The 20544-nt window shown below is 41.8% G+C and overlaps 1 protein-coding gene across 1 annotated transcript in view; it reads right to left on the bottom strand.

Moving 5' to 3' along the window:
* Window positions 1-20544, bottom strand: part of kif6 (kinesin family member 6) — a 431738-nt gene that overhangs the window by 95807 nt on the left and 315387 nt on the right. The window contains exon 16 of the mRNA XM_052024853.1: window positions 167-217. Coding sequence (XP_051880813.1) covers window positions 167-217 — 51 coding nt within the window. The remainder of the gene's footprint in view (window positions 1-166; window positions 218-20544) is intronic.

The raw sequence follows: 20544 nt of genomic DNA, 5'->3' as shown, positions 1-20544 counted from the left end.
ACAGGTGATGCAACCTAGCTATGAAACAACCTTTTTGCTCATCTCCACCACCGGCAGATATTGCAGTTAAATAAATGTCACTATTCATCCTTTATTAGTATCTTATTGTTTTCTTTAAATCATTAATTGATGCCAAATTTGAACTCAAATCTATTTCCTTACTTACCACTGGCAGCTCTTTGCATTCTTCTCTGTTCTAGCTGACCTTTCAATTGGTCTGCAGCAGAATAAAAGAGATTCAAATCAGACATTTTCAGAGGATGACTCTATGGTATTGACTCTGTAGCTGTCTCCATTTAACAAGATGACTTCAGGCAGGTACCAGGACACATCTTAGATTCTTACTATCAAGAGGCGTACTAAATATTAACTACTGATGAGAATAGGCAAATCTGAATAAATTCTACAGCAATTTAATTCATTATTCTAATAATGTAAGATGATAGATTGCATTTTTTTTACTGTGGCAAGAGGAATTCACAACTCTTTTATGTTGCTAATGTAAGTTTAATCAGCGTAATTGTGTTCAATTCATCAGAAAGAGAAACTCAGTTTTATTCTTTATAACTGAATGCTCATGCATGGTACTCAGGCATAGATATCATACCTAATCATATGCAGTTCATCAGGATCAGTCATGGAGTAAGCAACGTTGAACATAATACTCCAGATAAGGTCTAACCAGTAACTTATGAAGGTCAGACAAAACTTCCTAGTTTTTACACTCATGCTTCTTTTTACAAAATTTAGAATCCTGTGTATATTAAAAGCTTTATTAACTTATCTTGTCACTTTAATCAATCTTCAATTGCAAGTCTCCAGGGCTTTTTGCTTAAAGTATTATGTACAGTTGGAGTATTGTGTACAGTCCTGGTTGCACTTGGAATACTGTGTACAATTCTGGTCGTCAGGAAGGATGTGGTAGCAATAGAGACCATGCAGAAGAGAATCACCAGGATGTTGCCTGGAATGGAGGTTTATAGCTTTAAGGGGAGATTGGATGGGCTGGGTTTATTCTCCCTGCAATGTAGGAGGCTGAGGATGACCTTATAGGTTTATAGAAGAGGTCTGTAAAATTATGAGGGACATAAGATAAGGTATCTTTATTTGTCACATGTACATCGAAACACACAGTGAAATGCATCTTTTGCGTAGAGTGTTCTGCGGGCAGCCCACAAGCGTCACCATGCTTCCGGCGCCAACATAGCATGCCCACAACTTCCTAACCTGTATGTCTTTGGAACGTGGGAGGAAACCGGAGCACCCGGAGGAAACCCATGTAGACACGGGGAGAACGTACAAACTCCTTACAGACAGTGGCCGGAATTGAACTTGGGTTGCTGGCACTGTGATAGTCAGAGTCTTTTTCCCAGGGAAGGGGAGTCTAATTTTCCTTGAGGAGGTGATGGTGAGCTGCTTTCCTGAACCAAGACAGTCGATGTGTTGAAGTGTGTGTCCCACAGTATCGTTAGGTAGAAAGGCTCAGGATTTTAAACCAGCGGTGAAGAAATAGCAACATATTTCCAAGCCAAGATGGTGTGTGACTTGCTGGAATTGTACTCATCCAGGCAACTGCAGAGTGTTCTATCAAATCTTGGGCAGTTGGGAGATGAGTCACTAAATACAAAATAACCAGTCCAAAAATATAATACTGCAGGTGCTGGAAATCTGAAATAAAATACAACATACCAGAGAATACTTCACAGGTCAAGCAGCATCTTTGGAGAAACATTTGAGGTCAATAACAAGCCACAGGAACTCATCAACCTGAAATGTTAACTTGTTTCTCTCTCCACAGTTGCTGCCTGAATCACTGAATATTTGTAGCATATTCTGCTTTATTATAGTCCATCCCTGGTCTGCCCTTTTACTTGTGACTGGTCCAATTATGCTTCCAGTGAAGATTACTTCACCACCACAGTACAGATAAATTACAGAGATGTTGCACTCTGTGTTTTAGAGATGGATTTTTAACAGGCTTATATTTCTCCCATATTTCATTAATGTGCTTTCAGTGGGCAGGGTTCTGTGTTAGAAGCACACAGAGATAGTGGCAAAACAGAAGAGTTTATCTTTGTATTTACCACTTTCTGCTAGGTACTTATGTAACAGTTTGCTACGTTTCTAAATCACTTGACTTAGGACTAACTTTCAGGACTTCCTCCTCACCTAGAATGTACAAAAGTAAGACAAACCTCCATAAAATGCCATGAAGAAAACTCCTGTAAGACCACTGGCTTCTCTTTCTTTGGTGCAGTTGTAACTGTGTTCTAATGCATGCCTTTTAAACTTCCAAAGATATCCCTCTGGTTCCAATACCGAGTCCACTGAGTTCACAAAGAATTTTGTGTTCAGAATTCTGAACCACTAGTAATCCACTTGTTTGATGATAGCCAATAAAAATTGTCCTTGAATTTTTAAAATTTCAATTTGTAATAAGAGTATCATATTGTAACAATCTGTGTATTGTTTATGAGTTATGAAAGTCGTTGCAACTTTAGGGTTAGAATCTGGTCATTATTCATCTCTGTTACAAAATGTTCTTTTTAAATATTAAACCCTGATAGTCCAGATAAGTAAAGGTTTAAGGCTTCCTGAGTATAAATGTTTATAACAGCGAATAACTGCATGTCCTTAGCCCAACTTTTTAAGTGATAATCACATGCTTGTACACGGGATGCATCCTTCAATGTCCAGCTATTGTAATGCCTTGGGTAGTCAATGCAGGAGAGAGAGAGAGAGAGAGAGCGAGAGAGAGAGAGAGAGAGAGAGAGAGAGCGAGAGAGAGAGAGAGAGAGAGAGAGAGAGAGAGAGTAGCAAGACAATATGGTGCACAAAACAGATTATTTTTTAAATGGTGAGAGACTAGGTAATGTTGATAGGTGCCCTTGCACACAAGTCACTGAAAGTCAACATGCAATTTTCTGAGCCAATGTTTGCCCATCAATTTTGGTCGATTCATGTAATCACCTACAAACACTAGTAGCTGTACTTGTTGACCATTGTGACTGACCAGTTATTCCATCTGGCTAAAAGTCTTCAATAGTTTGCCTGAACAAATTTTCAAGTTCACTGTACTCTTTGTCAGTGGTACTTGGCTGAACTTAATTAGATATGTATTCCTACTCTGACTGGGATATTGGCTGCTGTGTCAATGTACAATTTGATGAACTGACCATGTGATCATATTTTTGTCTTGAAGTCATTCCACTTTTTAACATTGCCACTGATAATCAAAATGATATATTAACATAATTCTCCATTGTTCTCACTGGCTTCAATGCTGTGTAGACCATGGAGTTTCTTTGGTTAGCTAACTACCTTGGCTTTCTAACTGCCTTGGGTTTAGACTTGCACACTGCAAGTGTGGTGGTTAAGGTGCTGAACTGGCAGTCAGAGATCCGGACCAGTAACACAGAGACATGAGCTTGAGTCCCACCATAGCAACTGGGGAATTTAAATTCAAGTAACTACTTAAATCTGGAATGTTAGTCACGTTAACATGAACCATGAAACGTTTTTACCTCATATCTTCATACGACATAGAAGGAGGCCATTCGGCCCTTTGACTCTGGGTCAGCTCTTAGAGCATTCCCAACTGTCCCACTGCCCCACTCACTTCCTTGTAACCCATTCTCTGTCACATTAATCTTGTCCATCCAGAAGAAATATCCAACAGATCAGGCAGTGTCAATAGAGAAAGAAAAACTTAAAGATTGTATTAACATCATACATTTGTAATATCTGAAAGATTTATATTATTACCTCAGGTTTTCTCTTTTCATTGTCACTCCCTGACCTGCTGGCATCTCATAGCTTTAAACCACTACTCTTTCTTCTCTCTAGCTTTCCTCATTAACCCTATCAACCAGATGGATTTAGCATCAGAGTATCACCATAGCAACCCTTACCTTAACCCATTAGAGTTATTCCATTTGCTTTATCCCTCCTCTGCCCTCTTCAGGACTTAAAATTAGCTTGTCTTCTCTCTTTCCCAGTTCAGAGAAAGAGTCTTTGACCTGAAACGTTAATTCTGTGTTTCATTCCACGGATGTTGCCTGACCTGCCGAGTGTTTCCAGCCTTTTCTGTTTTTAAGATTTCCAGAATCTGCAGTTTTTAATATCCATTGGGCTTCATTCTCATTATAGATTTTCATATTAGTTTCAATTCAACTGAGTTGCTTTCATTATAGAGGCTAGTTGAGAGACTGCTGTAGGACTGAAGTCACATGTAGATCATTTGTAACATTAGATTGCCTTTCTTGGAAAGCCCAGCGAAAATTTAGTTGTTTCACAGTCCCAATTACTGACAGCTAACTTTTGATACCACACTATTTAATCTTTTTGAAGAACCCCTATTTAGCAATCGTTGATTCAGATTCAGATTAGTATATTGACATATACACCAGGGTGCAATGAAATTCCTTGCTCGCACGAAGCTGACAGAGTAAACAGTGTACACGGTAATAATGGATAAATTGTAGACCCTTATGGTATATGTTTGTGCTTTTCTTCAGAGGAATGAAATACATGGAATAGAAATGAAAAGAAAAATATGTAATAATAAATTCTGGTGGTTATGAGCCAACATCTGGTGTGTACAGGAAACCAGAAAACCAACAACTAATGTTTGAGAGAAACAAAATTTAGATTAGCAACTAATTTCTACAAGTTGTCAACAATTTATAAAACATTACGAGATTAACCAGCTACTTTCCCTGTTGGCAGTGAATAGTTTGTTGCAGGGCCAGAAATCTGAGAATTCCCCAATGCTGACAACTTGAAAGTGAATCATGCTCATGATATAGAGAACATCATGGACTACCATGTGGGAAAATGTGAGGCTATTCATAACAGAAGGAAAAATAGAAAAGTAGATTTTTTCTTAATGGTGATAAACTAGTAAATGTTGGTGTAGATGGGGTTCTTGGCAAGGTTCCTGAAAAGGAAAAAGTAAAAATTTGGCAAACATGTCAAAAAAAGCAAGTGTTTTTTTTATTTGAAGGTGGGGTTAGACTACAAGAGTAAGGAAGTCTTGCTAAAGTTGTAGAGGACATTGTTAAGAACATACCTGGAATGCTGTGTGAATTTTGTTTTCCAAACCTAAGGTCAGAGATACTTGGCTTAGCTTGTGCAGCACAGATCAACCAGACTGATTTCTGGGATGAGAGGGTTGTCCGATGGGAGAAACTATCATTGATGTTTAGAATAAAGAGGAGTGACCTCATTGAAACATTCAAGGTTCTGAGAGGGACGGCATGAGGCCGCACTTGGAGCAGTGTGTACAGCTTTGGTCACCCTGTTAGAGGAAAGATGTGGTTAAACTGGAAAGGGTGCAGAAAAGATTTACAAGGACGTTGCCAGGATTAGAGGGCCTGAGTTACAGGGAGAGGTTGGCCAGGCAAGGTCTTTGTTCCTTGGAACATAGGAGAATGAGGGCCGACCTTATAGAAGTGTTTAAAATGATGAGAGGCATCGATAAGGTGGACGGTAACAGTCTTTTCCCGAGGGTAGGGGAGTCCAAAACTAGGGGGCATCAATTTAGGGTGAGAGGGGAAAGATTTAAAAGGGACCTGAGGGGCAACTTTTTCACACAGAGGGTGGTGAGTATATGGAACGAGTTGCCAGAGGAAGTGGTTGAGGCAGGTACAACAGTATCATTTAAGAAGCACTTGGATAGGTACACGGAGGGCTGGGGATTGGAGGGATATGGGTCGAACGCACGAAATTGGGACTGGCTGAATGGGCAACATGGTCAGCATGGTCTAGTTGGCCTGTATTGCTGTATGACTCTGACTCTGACTGATGATGAGGATACTGACAGGCTGGTTCCTCTGGCTGCAGATTCCACAACTATAACAACATATAAAAGATATTTTATGGATTCTTGACCTCACAGTCTACCTCGTTTTAGCCTTGCACCTTATTGTTTAACTACACTGGACTTTCTCTGTAACTGTGATGCTTTTCTCTGCATCCTGTATTGTTTTACCTTGTACTACCTCAATGCACTGTGTAATGAATTGATCTGTATGAACGGTCTGCAAGACAAGTTTTTCATTGTACCTTGGTACAAGTGACAATAATAAACCAATTCCAATTCCAATTTGGATACATACATTATAGGAAAGGTTCAGAGGGTTACGAGCCAAACGTGGGCAAATGACAATGGCTTAGGTGGGCATCTTGGTCAGCATGGATGAGTGGGGCTGAAGGTCCTGTTTCCATGCTGTATGACTCTATGAATCTAACTAGGAGGCACAGTCTCAGTATGAGGGGTTGGCCTTCAGGCACTGATACGGGAGTTTTCCTTATTTGATGGTTGTGAACCTCTGTAAGTGGCTACAGAGGGTGGTGGATGTTTGGTTGCCATGCACATTCAACACTGAGTGATAGATTTTTGACACACAAGGGATGTGGAGATTGGGAGATGTTGGAAGTACTGAATGTCAGAGCATAATTGAGTGGCTGAATGGCCCTCATCTGTTTCTATTTCTCCTCCTATTATGAACAGAACTTGGCAATTCAACACCTCGAGCCTGTTCTATCATTCAGTTAGATCACAACTGAAGTGCAACTGAGAATCATAGAATCATACAGCACAGAAAAGGGCCCTTTCGGCCCACCTTGTCCATGCCGACCCAATGCCTATCTATGATAATCCCATTTGCCTGCATTAGGCCCATAACTGTCTGCGCCTTTCCTATCTAAGTATCTGTCCAAATGCCTTTTAAATGTTGTAATTGTATCTGCATCTACCATCTCCTCTTAACACCATGGCTTTTACCCACCTTAATTCTATGGTCCTCCATTTCTCAGCCCAACAAAAATCAATTCATAAATTTACAAGTGACACCATCGCTCTCCTATCCTGCCCAAAGCAGTTTCAACCACCTTTTGTGGGCCAGAGATAGATTTCCACTGCCCACTGTGTGAACAATTGGCTTCTAATGTCAACCTTGAATGGCTAAGTTCTAATTCCAAGTATTTTGCCGCCTTCTTCTGGAATTTCCAATCAAAGGAAATAGTTCCTCTCTATCTACCTTCTTAAATCCATTAACTTTAACCCACTGCACTGTTTGTATACCCACTTTCTTACTCACCTTCTCTGCATCTCCTCCTAGTCATAGAGCATGGAAACTTGACCTTCAGCCCAACTTGTCCATGCCAACCAAGTTGTCTGCTTGAGCTAGTATCATTTTCCTTTGTTTAACCCATACCCCTCTAAACCTTTCCTATCTATCAACTTGTCTAAATGGGCAGGCACGGTAGCGTAGCAGTTAGCGTAACGCCTTACAGCACCAGCGACGTGGGTTCAAATCCGGCTACTGTCTGTAAGGAGTTTGTATGTTCTCCCCGTGTCTGCGTGGGTTTCCTACGGGTGCTCTGGTTTCCTCCCACATTCCAAAGATGTACAGGTTAGGAAGCTGTGGGCATGCTATGTTGGCGCCGGAAGTGTGGCAACACTTGCGGGCTGCCCCCAGAACATGCTACGCAAGATGCATTTCACTGTGTGTTTCGATGTACATGTGACTAATAAAGGTATCTTATCTTTTAAAAGTGGTAATCGTACCACTACCACTTCCTCTGGCAGCTCGTTCCATATACCCACCACCCTCTGTGTGAAAATGTTGCCCCTCAGGTCCCCTTTAAATCTTTCCCTCTCTCACCTTAAACCTATGTCCTCTAGTTTTAGACTCCCCTACCCTGGGGAGTCTGATTCATCATCAGAGTATCACTACAGCACCTTACCAATGCCCCTCATGATTTTGTAAACCTCTGTAAGATCACCCCTCAGCCTCCATTGCTCCAGGGAAAAGAAGTCCTAGCCTACGCAGTCTCTCCTCATAGCTCAAGCCCTCTGTTTCCAGTAACATCCTCGTGAATCTTTTCTGCACCCTTTCTAACTTAATGATATCCCTCCCATATCCAGGTGCCCAGAACTGCACACAGTACTCGTCTTGTACAGTTGTAACATGACATCCCAACTCCTGTACTCAATGCCCTGACTGATGAAAGCAAGCGTGCCAAATGCCTTCTTCACCACCCAGTCTACCTGTGTTTCCACTTTCAGAGAACTATGTACCTGGACTCCGAGGCCCCTATGTTCTACAACACTTTCCAGGACCCTACCATTTACGTGTAAGTCCTGCCCTGGTCTAACTCTCCAAAATGCAACACCTCACACTCGTTGCAAGTAAACTGATAGCAAAACACAATTAACAATAGTTCACAATAAGTAGTTTTTGCAACATAGCACTGTGTGTAATTAGTTCAAGGATGCACACATGGATTGGGAGAGGTGTAAGGCAGACAATAAATGTGCCTTCAGGCATTATCAAATGTAAGACATTGTCCAGGCCATATGGATATTTTGCACAAATAACAGGCAACAGTTAATTGTAGAGCTGTGGCATATTGAACTATTCATGATATTCTTACAGCTGGGAGCCATAAAATTCAGTACAGAAAAGATTATTAAGCATGCAAGGAAAATATTTCCACAGAACATGATTGTCTCCCCCTTACTATGCAGATCCAGAGACGACAGTCTTGAACTAAACTATCTGTCATTAAACTTGACCTCATAAAAATTGAATTACTTCACTGGGACATGATTAGTAGAATTTCCAAGTGAGTAGCTTGTTTCTGAATCTTGGGCCGTTACATCCCATTTCTTATAATTGCCTGATGTTTCTGACTTGGTGCCATAAATTCCAAACTGACCAACCACTGATCTTTGCCCAAGCAGTAAATGGTGACCTATTATTCTGATGACAGTAAAAGAATGAGTGCTGCGAAATATTTAGAGAGACACAGGCAGAAAGGATTATGAACAATTTATTATTAAAGATACTAATCTTCACTGTTGAATAAACAAGAAATGTGTAGTTTGCAGTTTCGGGGTTATCTGCCAACTAAGTGTACTTCTATGTGACAGTGTTAACCATAATCATTGAGGCATTACAACTTAGAATTCAGCTTTAACAAAGAACATTACAAACTGGTATGTATTGTTATAATGATGGTCAACACTGTCAGTGTGTATCATCATCACTCTGTAAAGCTGACAGCAACTTCAGACATTAGCATGTGTGCTGTTAAAACTCATCACAACCCAATGAACCTGACTGAATTTGGATGATGATATGGCACAACACAGTAGCAGGTACAACGGCACTGTGATTAAATTGTTGGACTAGCAGCAAGAGTTCTGGACCATTGATCCAGCAACATGATATCAAATATGACCATGGCAGCTGGGGAATTTATATTCAAGTAATTAAATAAATCTGGAAGATTTAGGAAAATCTAGTCTCAGTAATGGTGACCATGAAACTATTGGACTGTTGTAAAAATTCACCGAGCTTTCAGCGGAAGGAAATCCTCACTCCTCTTCTAGTCTGGCCTGTATGGAGTGCAGACTCACGGAGGTGGTGACACCTTACTGTCTCCTTACTTCAGGAGACATTAGAGATGGGCAACATGGACACAGTGACCAGGTGTATCTCTATGGATGTTATTTCTATGGACTATTCCAGGATCATTTGATAATGTCTCTTGAAGCAGACTGGTAAAGTGGAAGTTGAAGGCAAGTTACTGACCTGCCTCAGAAAATTGGTTGAATAGCAGGAGGTAAGGAGTAGGGGTCACTGGCAGTCATTCAAATTGGCAGGATGTAACTGGTGACTCCCATAAAAATCTGTGGAGGGGGCTACAACAACAACCGAGAAATCCAAACTCGTGGCACTGAATATTTTCAGCAGTATGCTATTAAAGATAAATTTTATTGAAGAGTGGAACAGAATTATGATGGTTTCCAGGTTAAATAACACCACCCCAGAAATTCCACTGACCACTTCCTGTTGTCAATCTGCATATGCCAGTGGTACATTGTAAGTAAAGGACAAGTTTCTCTGTAACTGTAACACTATATTCTGCCTTCTGTTATTGTTTTCCCTTGTTCTACCTCAATGCACTATTGTATTGAAATGATCCGTGTAGATGGCTTGTAAAACAAGTTTTTCACTGTCCCTCAGTACATGTGACAATTACCAATTGATATTATACCCTGTGCTGTTGTGTTTAGAGTGATGCTGGGAGAATTGTTCCAGAGCCTGATGTTGGTTGTCACTAATCCAATTAGACTTTAAAACTGCTGCTTTCCTGGCAAGCAGCATCTTTTAAAAGGCACCTCCCCAAAAAAGCCCTCCACTACGGGCGATCAGTCTATGATTCAGAAACCTCACACTAGCCAATGGTCATCCATCTTTCTACTGGTGATCAGCCCCTGACTCAGTGACTTCCCGCTGACCAATAATTACCCGCTCTCCAAAAATAGCTCTCCGCTATTGTGTTCAGTGCTGGTCACCTCATTATAGGAAGGATGTGGAAGCTTTAGACAGGGTGCAGAGGAGATTTACCAGGATGTTGCCTGAATTGGAGACCATGTCTTATGAGGATAGGTTGAGTGAGCTAGGGCTTTTCTCTTTGGAGAGAAGGAGGATGAGAGGTGTTGGAGACCATGTCTTATGAGGATAGGTTGAGTGAGCTAGGGCTTTTCTCTTTGGAGAGAAGGAGGATGAGAGGTGACTTGATAGAGGTGTACAAGATGATAAGAGGCATAGATCAAGTGGACAGTCAGAGACTTTTTCCCAGGGCGACAATGGCTAACACGAGGGGACATAATTTTAAGGTGATTGGAGGAAGGTATAAGGGGGATGTCAGGGGTAAGTTTTTTACACAGAGAGTGGTGGGTGCGTGGAACGCACTGCCTGCAGAGGTTGTGGGGGCAGATACATTAGGGACATTTAAGAGGCTCTTAGAAAGACACATGAATGATAGAAAAATAGGGGGCTATGTGGGAGGGAAGGGTTAGATAGACCTTAGAGCAGGATAAAATGTCGGCACAACATTGTGGGCTGAAGGGCCTGTACTGTGCTATAGTGTTCTATGTTCAAACAACTGGTGATTGCCCCATTCTCCTAAAGCCCCCAACTCAGTAACCTCCCATCCACCAACAAACATCCCCCTCTCCTACTGGCAATCAGCCCCTAACCCAACAATTACTTTGCCAACTGATAATTGTCACCCCACCACCACCATTCAATGGCAGCTGATCCCCCAATCCCATTTCTGATTCCCATTCCTCCCACTTGCCCACTCTGACCCAGGCGTGAACTTACCCATTTTGTAGTGTATACTGGTGCGGTACGTGAAGGGACATCCTCATACAGGATAATGTTAACTTATCATCACTTGGGCCTCAAATATGTTCAAATGGTGGACTCACAACCAAAATTGTTGATCTATTATTAGCCTGCATTTATCAGCAACTTAGATGATGGAAAATAACCCACATATCAAAGACACAAAGATAAGCAACATTCCAAACAGTGGAGATGAAAACATAATATTATGAAGAGATATTAATAGATTAAGAAAATGGCTGTACTACAGATAATTAACTTCATTGCAGGGAAATGTCTGCAATTCAGACCTAAAAGGGATAGAATAATGCACTTTATTAATCTAGAAACACTGGAGTGCCAAAAAGTGTTAATGAGTCCAAGTACAGTGATCAATAAAACATTAGGGAGCCACAGACAATCTGGATTCCAGCATCTGCAGTCTCTTGTGTCTTTAGTAAAGTATTGTGGACGGGTACAATATAATTAAAAGGCAAATGTAATTCTGGCTTTATATTGAGACTAGTGTGATGAAGCTGGGCAGAAGTTATATGATAGCTATAAAATGCACTAATTAAACTAGTAAGTGAGCAATTGTGGGCACCAGACCATAAGGAAGATATATTAGCCTTAGAGGGAGTGCAGCATAGATTTAACAGTGTGATACCTGGATTACAAGGATTAAATTGAGAGAAGTGACTACAAAACTTGCATTATATTCCCTGTAAATTTGAAGGTTAAAAGGTGACAGAACACAGAACATAGAAGAGTACAGCACAGGGACAGGCCCTTCGGCCCATCATGTCAGTGCCGATCGCGATGCCAATCTAAAAGTAATCCTGTCTGCCTGAACATGGTCCATGGTCCATATCCATCCATTCCCTGCGTGTTCATGTGTCTAAATGCCTCTTAAATGCTATTATCATGTCTGCTTCCACCACCACCCCTGGCAGTGCGTTCCAGGCACCTACAACTCTCTGTGTAAAAAACCTACCCCGCACATCTCCTTTAAACTTTCCCCCTCTCATCTTAAAGATATGCCCTCTCGTATTTGACATTTCTATCCTGGAAGAAAGGACCCTGTCTAACCAATCTATGCCTTTCATAATTAAATAACCCTCTGCTGTGTTGGCCCTCAGCCTCGATGCTCCAGAGAAAACAACCTCTCCTGATAGCTCATCCTTTCTAATCCAGGCAGCATCTTGGAGAACCTCTCCTGCACCCTCTCCAAAACCTCCACATCCTTCCAGTGATGGGCAACTAGAACTTGCATATTACTCAGACTAGAGTGAGAGAGGCCTGAGGAAGAGGAAGAAGACCGTACATGTTCACCTGTACGGCTGCCGCGTGGCTCCAGTCAACCAAGTTCATGAAGAGGATGTGAAATGGCAGTGAAAGGGTGAAAGAAAAGGCAACGGAGAGGTGGGAGAAAGATATCAGGTACTGAATGAGAAAAGAGAGGTGGGAGGAAGACTAAAGGTAATGCACGGGAAAAGGAAGTGTCAATACTTCCCTGGAGCCTAGGAGGCTGAGAGGCGACCTTATAGAGGTTTATAACATCATGAGGGGCATAGATAAGGTGAATCGCCAAAATCTTTACTCCAGGGTAGGGGAGTCAAAATTAGAGGGCATAGGTTTAAAATGAGAGGGGCAAAGATTTTAAAGAGACCTGCAGGGCAAGTTTTCCCACACAGAGCGTGGTGGGCACGTGGAACGAGATGCCAGAGGAAATGGTGGCGGCAGTTACGATTACAACATTTAAAAGACATTTGGACAGGTACGTGGAAAGGAAAGATTTAAAGGTATATGGGCCGAATGCAGGTAAATGGGACTAGCTCATGAGGCAATTTGGCCAGCATGGCTGAGTTGGGCCGAAGGGCCTATTTCCGTGCTGTATAACTTTATGATTCTATGACTCTAGTATAAAAGAGAAAAAACAGATGGTAAGAATGAACAGAAGAAGATGTCTTTGTGGATTGGGTTTGCCCATTCTTGATGCTCACATGGGATCTGTGGTGTCTGTAAACAATTAGTCCATCGGTTTGTCAGAGAAGTAAATCAGATTGAAGAATTACGAAGCAAATTGGGAAGGAAAAGGGTCTCATTATTATATCTTTTTAAATATTTTATATGAAGTAAAAACGGTAGTGTAGTGGTTAGCGTAACACTATTACAGCACCAGCGAGCCGGGTTCAATTCCGGCTGCTGTCTGTAGGGAGTTTGTACGTTCTCCCCGTGTGTCTGCATGGGTTTCCTCTGGGTGCTCTGGTTTCCTCCCACATTCCAAAGATGTACAGGTTAGGAAGTTGTGGGCAAGCTATGTTGGCGCCGGAAGCGTGGCGACACTTGCGGGCTGTCCCCAGAACATTTTACGCAAAGATGCATTTCACTGTGTGTTTTGATGTACATGTGACTAATAAAGATATCTTATCTTATCTTATAAAGTTGACATACCTGTAGCCACTGAAATATCATGAAAAAGAAACATTGAATTGTTATTTTAAAATTCATGGAATTTTGTAATAATTGTTCTGAGGGAATTAGACACCACACATGTAAAACAGATTTCTCAAGAACAAAGATGTTGTTCAGACCTTGGTATGTCGTTCAAAACTCATTGACTTCTCATTTAATATAGAGTCAGACTTTCACTGCCTTTTGCAGCCAGGATATTGCAAAAATAGCTGCAGGTTCATGATAATTCACAAATCTGTGCCGATTCCCTTGGTTAAGGCTACAATAGAGCAGCCTTTGAAGCAGCAAATTATCACAGGCAGCAAATATGGGATTTCAAAGGAAAGGAGGATCAGGGATGGGCTATTTAGCTCCTTGTACTTGTTTAGTCATGAAGTCATGGTGATCTGTGACCTAATACCATTCACCTCCCTTTTCCTCCATTTTGTTTCATTACTTGTTGATTGGATATTTATGTGGCTGGCAGTCCAACATGGATTGCATCCCTAATTGCCACTTGCACTGACCAGTTTGCTGGGCATTTCAAAGAGCAATTGAGAGTCAACTACAACAGTGTGCCTGGCATCACAAATAGGCACAATAAGGATAAAGGAAGCAGATCTCCTTCCCCAGTGGACAATTTTGAACCTGGTAAGTTATGTCCCTTAATAGTTCAATAGCTTTGGTTTACAAACATTCATCAATCACCATTGATCTCACATTCAAATGCACAGAAAACTAAGAAGCTGCAGAGAGTAGTGGACTCAGCCCAATGCATCACGGGCACATCCCTCTCCACTATTGGTAGTATCCACAGGAGTCACTGCTTCAAGAAAGGAACATCTATCATCAAAGATCCCCACCATCCGGGCCATGCCACCTTCTCGCAGCTCCCATTGGGCAGGAGGTACAGAAGGCTGAAGTCCCACACCACCAGGTTCAAGAACAGCTACTTCCCTTCAACCATTCAGTTCTTGAACCGACCGGCAAAACCCTAATCACTACAGTTTAGCAACATTATAATCACTTTGCACTAAAATGGACTTTTTTTTTGTTCTAGTTGTGTTCTTTCTTGTAAAAATTGTGTATAATTTATGTTTAGTTTATGCTTTTCTTGTGAATGCTGCTTATCTGATGCTATGTGCCTGTGATGCTGCTGCAAGTAAGTTTTTCATGGCACCTGTGCACACATGTACTTGTGCATGTGACAATAAACTCAACTTTGACTTTAAAACTGTAGTGATTAGGGTTTTGCTGGGTGGATCAACTATCATTAAGGGAAGAAAGTACAAAAGCTCTACTATCCTCTTGAGAGTAAAGGGGATTGCTCACCTTCGAGCTGAAAGGCTTGAGTATAACTTTTTGACTATGTGTCTTGACCCTATCTGCCATCTGAAATTGTTTGCTTATCCTATTATCATCTATCCTACTAATCTGGAAAATGTCATTGTGCAGGTCTGGGCTCTACACTAGATGAAGGATGTGGAGGCTTTGGAGAGGGTGCAGAAGAGATTCACCAGGATGCTCATGGATTAGAGTGTATTAGCTATAAGGAGAGGTTGGACAAACTTGGATTGTTTTCTCTGGAGCGTCAGAAGCTATGGGGTGACCTGACAGAGGTATATAAAATTATGAGAGGCAGGGATATTTACCAGGCTGTAAATGTCAAATACCAGGGGGTTTAAGGTGAAAGGGGGAAAGTGTAAGGGAGATTTGCGAGCTACGTTTACAACCTAGTAAGTTGACTCTAACAGCACAACAATATGTTAGTCCGATAACTACTATCACAGATAAGTTTAACTGCCAATTCTCAGGATTTGCACACCTGTAGGGAAAAATTATGTAAAAGATAGAATTCCCATGTGATACGGAGAAAATTCAGTTTACAGAAACTTTTAAATTTTTTTTTTAAAACTTTATTTATACAGCACAGTAACAGGCCCTTCTGGCCCATTGAGTCCGCGCTGCCCATTTGTATCCATGTTAATCTAACCGTACGTCTTTGGAATGTGGGAGGAAACCAGAGCACCCGGAGGAAACCCACGCAGACACAGGGAGAACGTACAAACTCCTTACAGACAGTGATGGGAATTGAACCCCGATCACTGGTGCTGTAATAATGTCATGCTAACTGCTATGCTACTGTGCTGCCCCTTCAAACACTTCAAGTGGGCCTATTGATGTTTAGGTTTGCCCCTGAGCAATCACTGGTTTGAACATTTCGGGGAGTTGTTCTTGGAGCATGGGTCAGGGCCTCCAATAAAGAAGAAAGGATAGGGGAACTTTTCTTGTGGGTTTTGGAGCTGCACTTAACTTCTCCCCACACAAGCAAGGTTGAGTCCAGTGACAGAAATCCAGTAGCTGAGTCCAATACACAGAAAGGAGAACATTAAAATGGTTTTAATAAGAATCACAACAGTAAAGCTAAGAGAAAATTTTAAACAATTAGCTCACATGCACTGGATAGGGTATATTTGGACATTTAAATAAATTCTCATAGAATATTTGTTGTGAAGTATTAAGCTCTTGGTACCTAAGGTTATGTGGTGCCACAATTGGCAGCAAGGATAAATGGATTAACAAGACATAGGTTGAAGTGAACTACAGGCAATCATAGAACTAAGAATTGGCAACATTTGCTGATTGGAGAAAATGGGACCATTGCAAAATTATTTTGGCTCCTTGCTGTTCGAAAAAATATCATCAGGTCTTTTATGTCCACCTGAACAGGCAGTTTAATGTCTTATCAAATGTTAGTACACTCTTGTACCTGAATGAAATTCTTAAGTGTGGGTTTCTTCCACAGTGAGGGTACAGAGTTGAAGCTACTCTCTAAGATTGATATTCTGGTGTAGCACTGGAGGACTGATGTTTCATTGAAAGTGTATCTTGTCTAAAGAGACATGAGAAAAGACAATGGAGACCGCAGATGCAGGAATCTGGAGCAACAATCTGCTGGAGGAACTCAGTGGGTCAAACAGCATCTGTGGTGATCCCTGATGCAGGGTTTCGACCCGAAACGTCGACAATTCCTTTCCCCTTAACTTGCTGAATTCCTCCAGCAGATTGTTTGTTGCTTATGAAAAAAAGACTACATGGCTAGGGTAGGAAAAGAGAAAGAGATCCAACAGTTTCAGTAGAACAGCTAATATCTTCATCCAACTTAGATGATTCTTTGGGAGTGACTAAATAAAAAAGCCTGAGGGATTGTCATAAAAGAACTTCAGACAGTCAGACTCACTGGGGAAACCAACTGAGTCAGGCTGATCAGAAGGCAGCAATTCACAATAAGCTAACCCAACTGGCTGAGCATCCAATCAAACAAGCTGGCACTACAAGTTAGAAATAATTAAAGTAAAAAAAAGCAGACAGACTAATTGTGCTCATTTAATTTGATCTGACCACAGAACAATTTGCATGAGTTGTAGGATTACAATTTACCATGGTACCATTTCAAAGGAGGGCTAGAGGCGTTATCGCCAATGATCTGGCCAATATTTCACCCTCATTCAATGTGTTTACAGAGCTGCTGTGCTCCCTTGTCTCCAATACTTATTAGAGATTGTGCTCTTTAATTGTCTTGAACAACCTTGCCACTGGTGCAGCACAATGTGAATTAAGTGGCCTTCCAAAATCATTGACAACTCCGTACAACCACTAATAATTGTACATGGAAGCCATGTGCGCACTGAGGAAAATCACTCCTCGGCCTTGTCATGTGCGTGAACAAAATAAGAGAATCCTAACATGATTATGAAGAAGGGAGTAAGGAAGTTTTCCATCTACAGATGCTGGAATCTGGAGCAACACACAAAGCACTGGAGGAACTCATTGGTCAGGGAAATGCACAGTTGACATTTCGGGCTGAGGCCCTTCATCTGGGCTGCTTCAAGTGCCAGTCCCAACAACAACCTGAAAGGGTATGGTATAGGAAAAAAGAGCTCGGTATTCCGCTACTAAGGACGTAGTGTGAGAAACAGAACATCATCCTGCTACCTTGGCTGACGCTAGGAAGGAATTGAGATATCATCATGATCTGGCATCTTTCCCGAACCCAACATCTGGAAACTGATTTCCTGTATCAGGAGTGGTCAAATTTCAATGTGAATATCAGTCATTATATTGTAATGAACATCACAAGAACAAGTTGTGAGGAAGCAGAGAGGGAGCGAGAGAGAGAGAGGGACAGACAGACATAGAGACAGAGAGAGAAGGAAGGAAGGAGGGAGATGGAGACAGAGAGAGGGAGAGAGAGAGAGAAGGAATGAGGAAGAGGGAGACAGAGGGAGGGAGACAGAGGCAGAGAGAGAGAGACGGAGAGAGGGAGACAGGCAGAGAAAGAGAAAGAGGGTGAGAGGGAGACAGAGGCAGAGAAAGAGAGAGACAGAGGGAGACAGAATGACAGAGAGAGGGAGGGAGACAGAGTGAGAGAGAGAGATAGAGAGGGAGAGGCAGAGAAAGAGAGCGAGTGAGTGAGAGAGAGAGAGAGAGAGAGAGTGAGAGAGAGAGACATAGACCAAGGGTCTAGTTAATAAAATCCATTGATAAGTAAGCACCAGCCTTCAACATCTTTGTATTGTTTCCAATATTGATGTCACAGAGCTCTATATTACGTATAGGTGGGCAGAGACCACGAGTTTTGTGCCAGCTCTCAGGTCTTGATCTTCAGACACCCTAATCCTGAAGTGGCCTATGGTTGCGCTGGTGTACTGAAGGCGACGGTGAATTATTTATCATTGATGTCTGCCTTCGCCGAGAGGTGCCTCCCAAAATATGCGAACTGGCCATTTCTGCTTTAAATCATCCGTCTGTCATATTGGCTCAACTTTTCTCTCCCCATTAGCACGCCCCGAATGGCTGAGAATTTCCCACAGCCCTACCATTTGCAACAGATTACACTCCTTCGTCTTTGTTATCACCCTTCAAATGCCCATTGACCGATTTGACAGGAGGACATGTGCAACCCACTCCTGTGACAACGCAGGCCTCAGCCATTCCCAGATATCCCTTTAGTCCTATCTGTCCCTCCCTCACCTTCTCTTCAACGTAATTTATATTCTCTCCTTCCCATTTCTGACGAAGGGTCTGTGATCTGAAATGTTAACACTAATTCTCTTTCCACAGCTGCTGCCTGACCTGTTGACTACCTCCAGCAATTTCTGTTTTTATTTCAGATTTCCAGCTTCTGCAGGGTCCTTTTTCACCAACCACTGTGCAGGGCTTTCTCACAAAATCGTTCAACCTCTTTAACCAAGAAAGTCCATGCAGAACCCTTCTCAAATCCGACTGTCCTTGGAGATTCTTTACCGTTCTATGTCCGGTACATGACGACCTACAAGCTGAGAACCTAACCCATGGAATAGGAACAGGAGTAGGCCATTCGACAGCTTGTGCTTGCTCCACAACGCACTGAAACCATAGCTGATCTTCTACCTTTGTGCTACTTTCCTATACTTATCCAATATCCCTTCATTCCATTAATATCCAATAAAACCTATCAATCTCTGTCTTGAGCGCACTTAGTGTCTGAGCTTCCACAACATTCTTGGGCAGAATTGCAGGGAGTGCAGGGATATGGTCCATGTGCAGGGAGGTGGGATTAGTTAGATTGGCAGCATGGTCGGCACAGACGTGGTGGGCTGAAGGGCCTGTTCCTGTGCTGTACTGTTCTATGTACCTTCTGGGTGAAGAAAGTTCCTTTTCACCTCAGTAATGTGTGGGCAGCCTCTTATTTTGAGATTTTGGTCTTCAGTTCAAGGCACTTTGGCTGGGAGAAACCATAATTCAATGAGAGTACCAGTTACAGAGAGTGTTGTCCCAGTCTGCTTAATCTCTCCTCACAGGACAATCTTCCTATCCCAGGAGTCAATTTGTTGAACCTTTGTTCCACTCAATCTGTCACAAATATATCTTTCCGTGAGTAGGGACACCAGACCTGCACATAACGTTTCACCTAAGTGTCACCAGGACCTCAAATAATTCCAGTAGGACATTTTTTCTCTTGTATTCAAATCCTCTTGCATATCATTTGTCTTCCAAATTACTAGCTTTATTTGCATGTTAACTTTCAGTAATTCATGGAAAGGGACACCCAGTTCTTTCTGAACAGCAGAAACTTTTAAACTTTCTCTATCTAAAAGATAATTCACCCTTGTATTTTTCTACCAACATGTTCCCACATGATATTCCATCTGCTCATGTCCTCACCCATTCTACATCCGCTTGAAGCTTATCTGTGTCCTCCTCATGTTTCACAATGCCAACCAGGTTTGGGTCATCAGCAAACCTTGATACGTTTGTTTCTCTTATCCAAATCAATTATACAAACAATGAACAAGTGGGTCCCAGCACCAATCCCTGCAGCATCCCACTAGCTTCAGCCTTCCAAATAATCCCTTTATTCCTATTTTCTGTTTTATGTCCATGAACCAACCCTTATGTTATCTCCAATTCTATGTGGTTTGATTTTGTTTAATAACCTCTTGCATGACATCTTATCAAATAAGGTTCAAATGCACCTCATGCAGTGGTTTCCTCCATACCTGTTCTACCTGCCAAACCTCTAATAGGTTTATCAATGTGAGTTTACTTTCACAAATCCACGTTGAATCTGCCCAATCCCATTATTGTTTCCCATGTAATCATTCCTTGAAAATAGATTCTAGCAATTTTCCAATGCAAATCTCAGGCTCATTGGCCCATAGTCCCCTACTTTCCCCCTCCCTCTTTTCTTAAATAGTGAGGTTACAATGCTTTCTCCCAATCTCTGTGAGAGCCATTCCAGAATGCGAAGGATCATTGAGTAAAGTCTATATGGGTTGAACTAAAATGCATTAACAGGACAACCACAACACTGGGAGTGTACAATAATCTCCGAAACGTTCAAAGGAAGATTTAGGAG

Source organism: Pristis pectinata, chromosome 10, assembly GCF_009764475.1.
Source record: "Pristis pectinata isolate sPriPec2 chromosome 10, sPriPec2.1.pri, whole genome shotgun sequence".
Classification (NCBI taxonomy): Eukaryota; Metazoa; Chordata; class Chondrichthyes; order Rhinopristiformes; family Pristidae; genus Pristis; species Pristis pectinata.
Note: the sequence above shows the minus strand (reverse complement) of the source record. Positions and strands in the feature narration are given on the sequence as shown.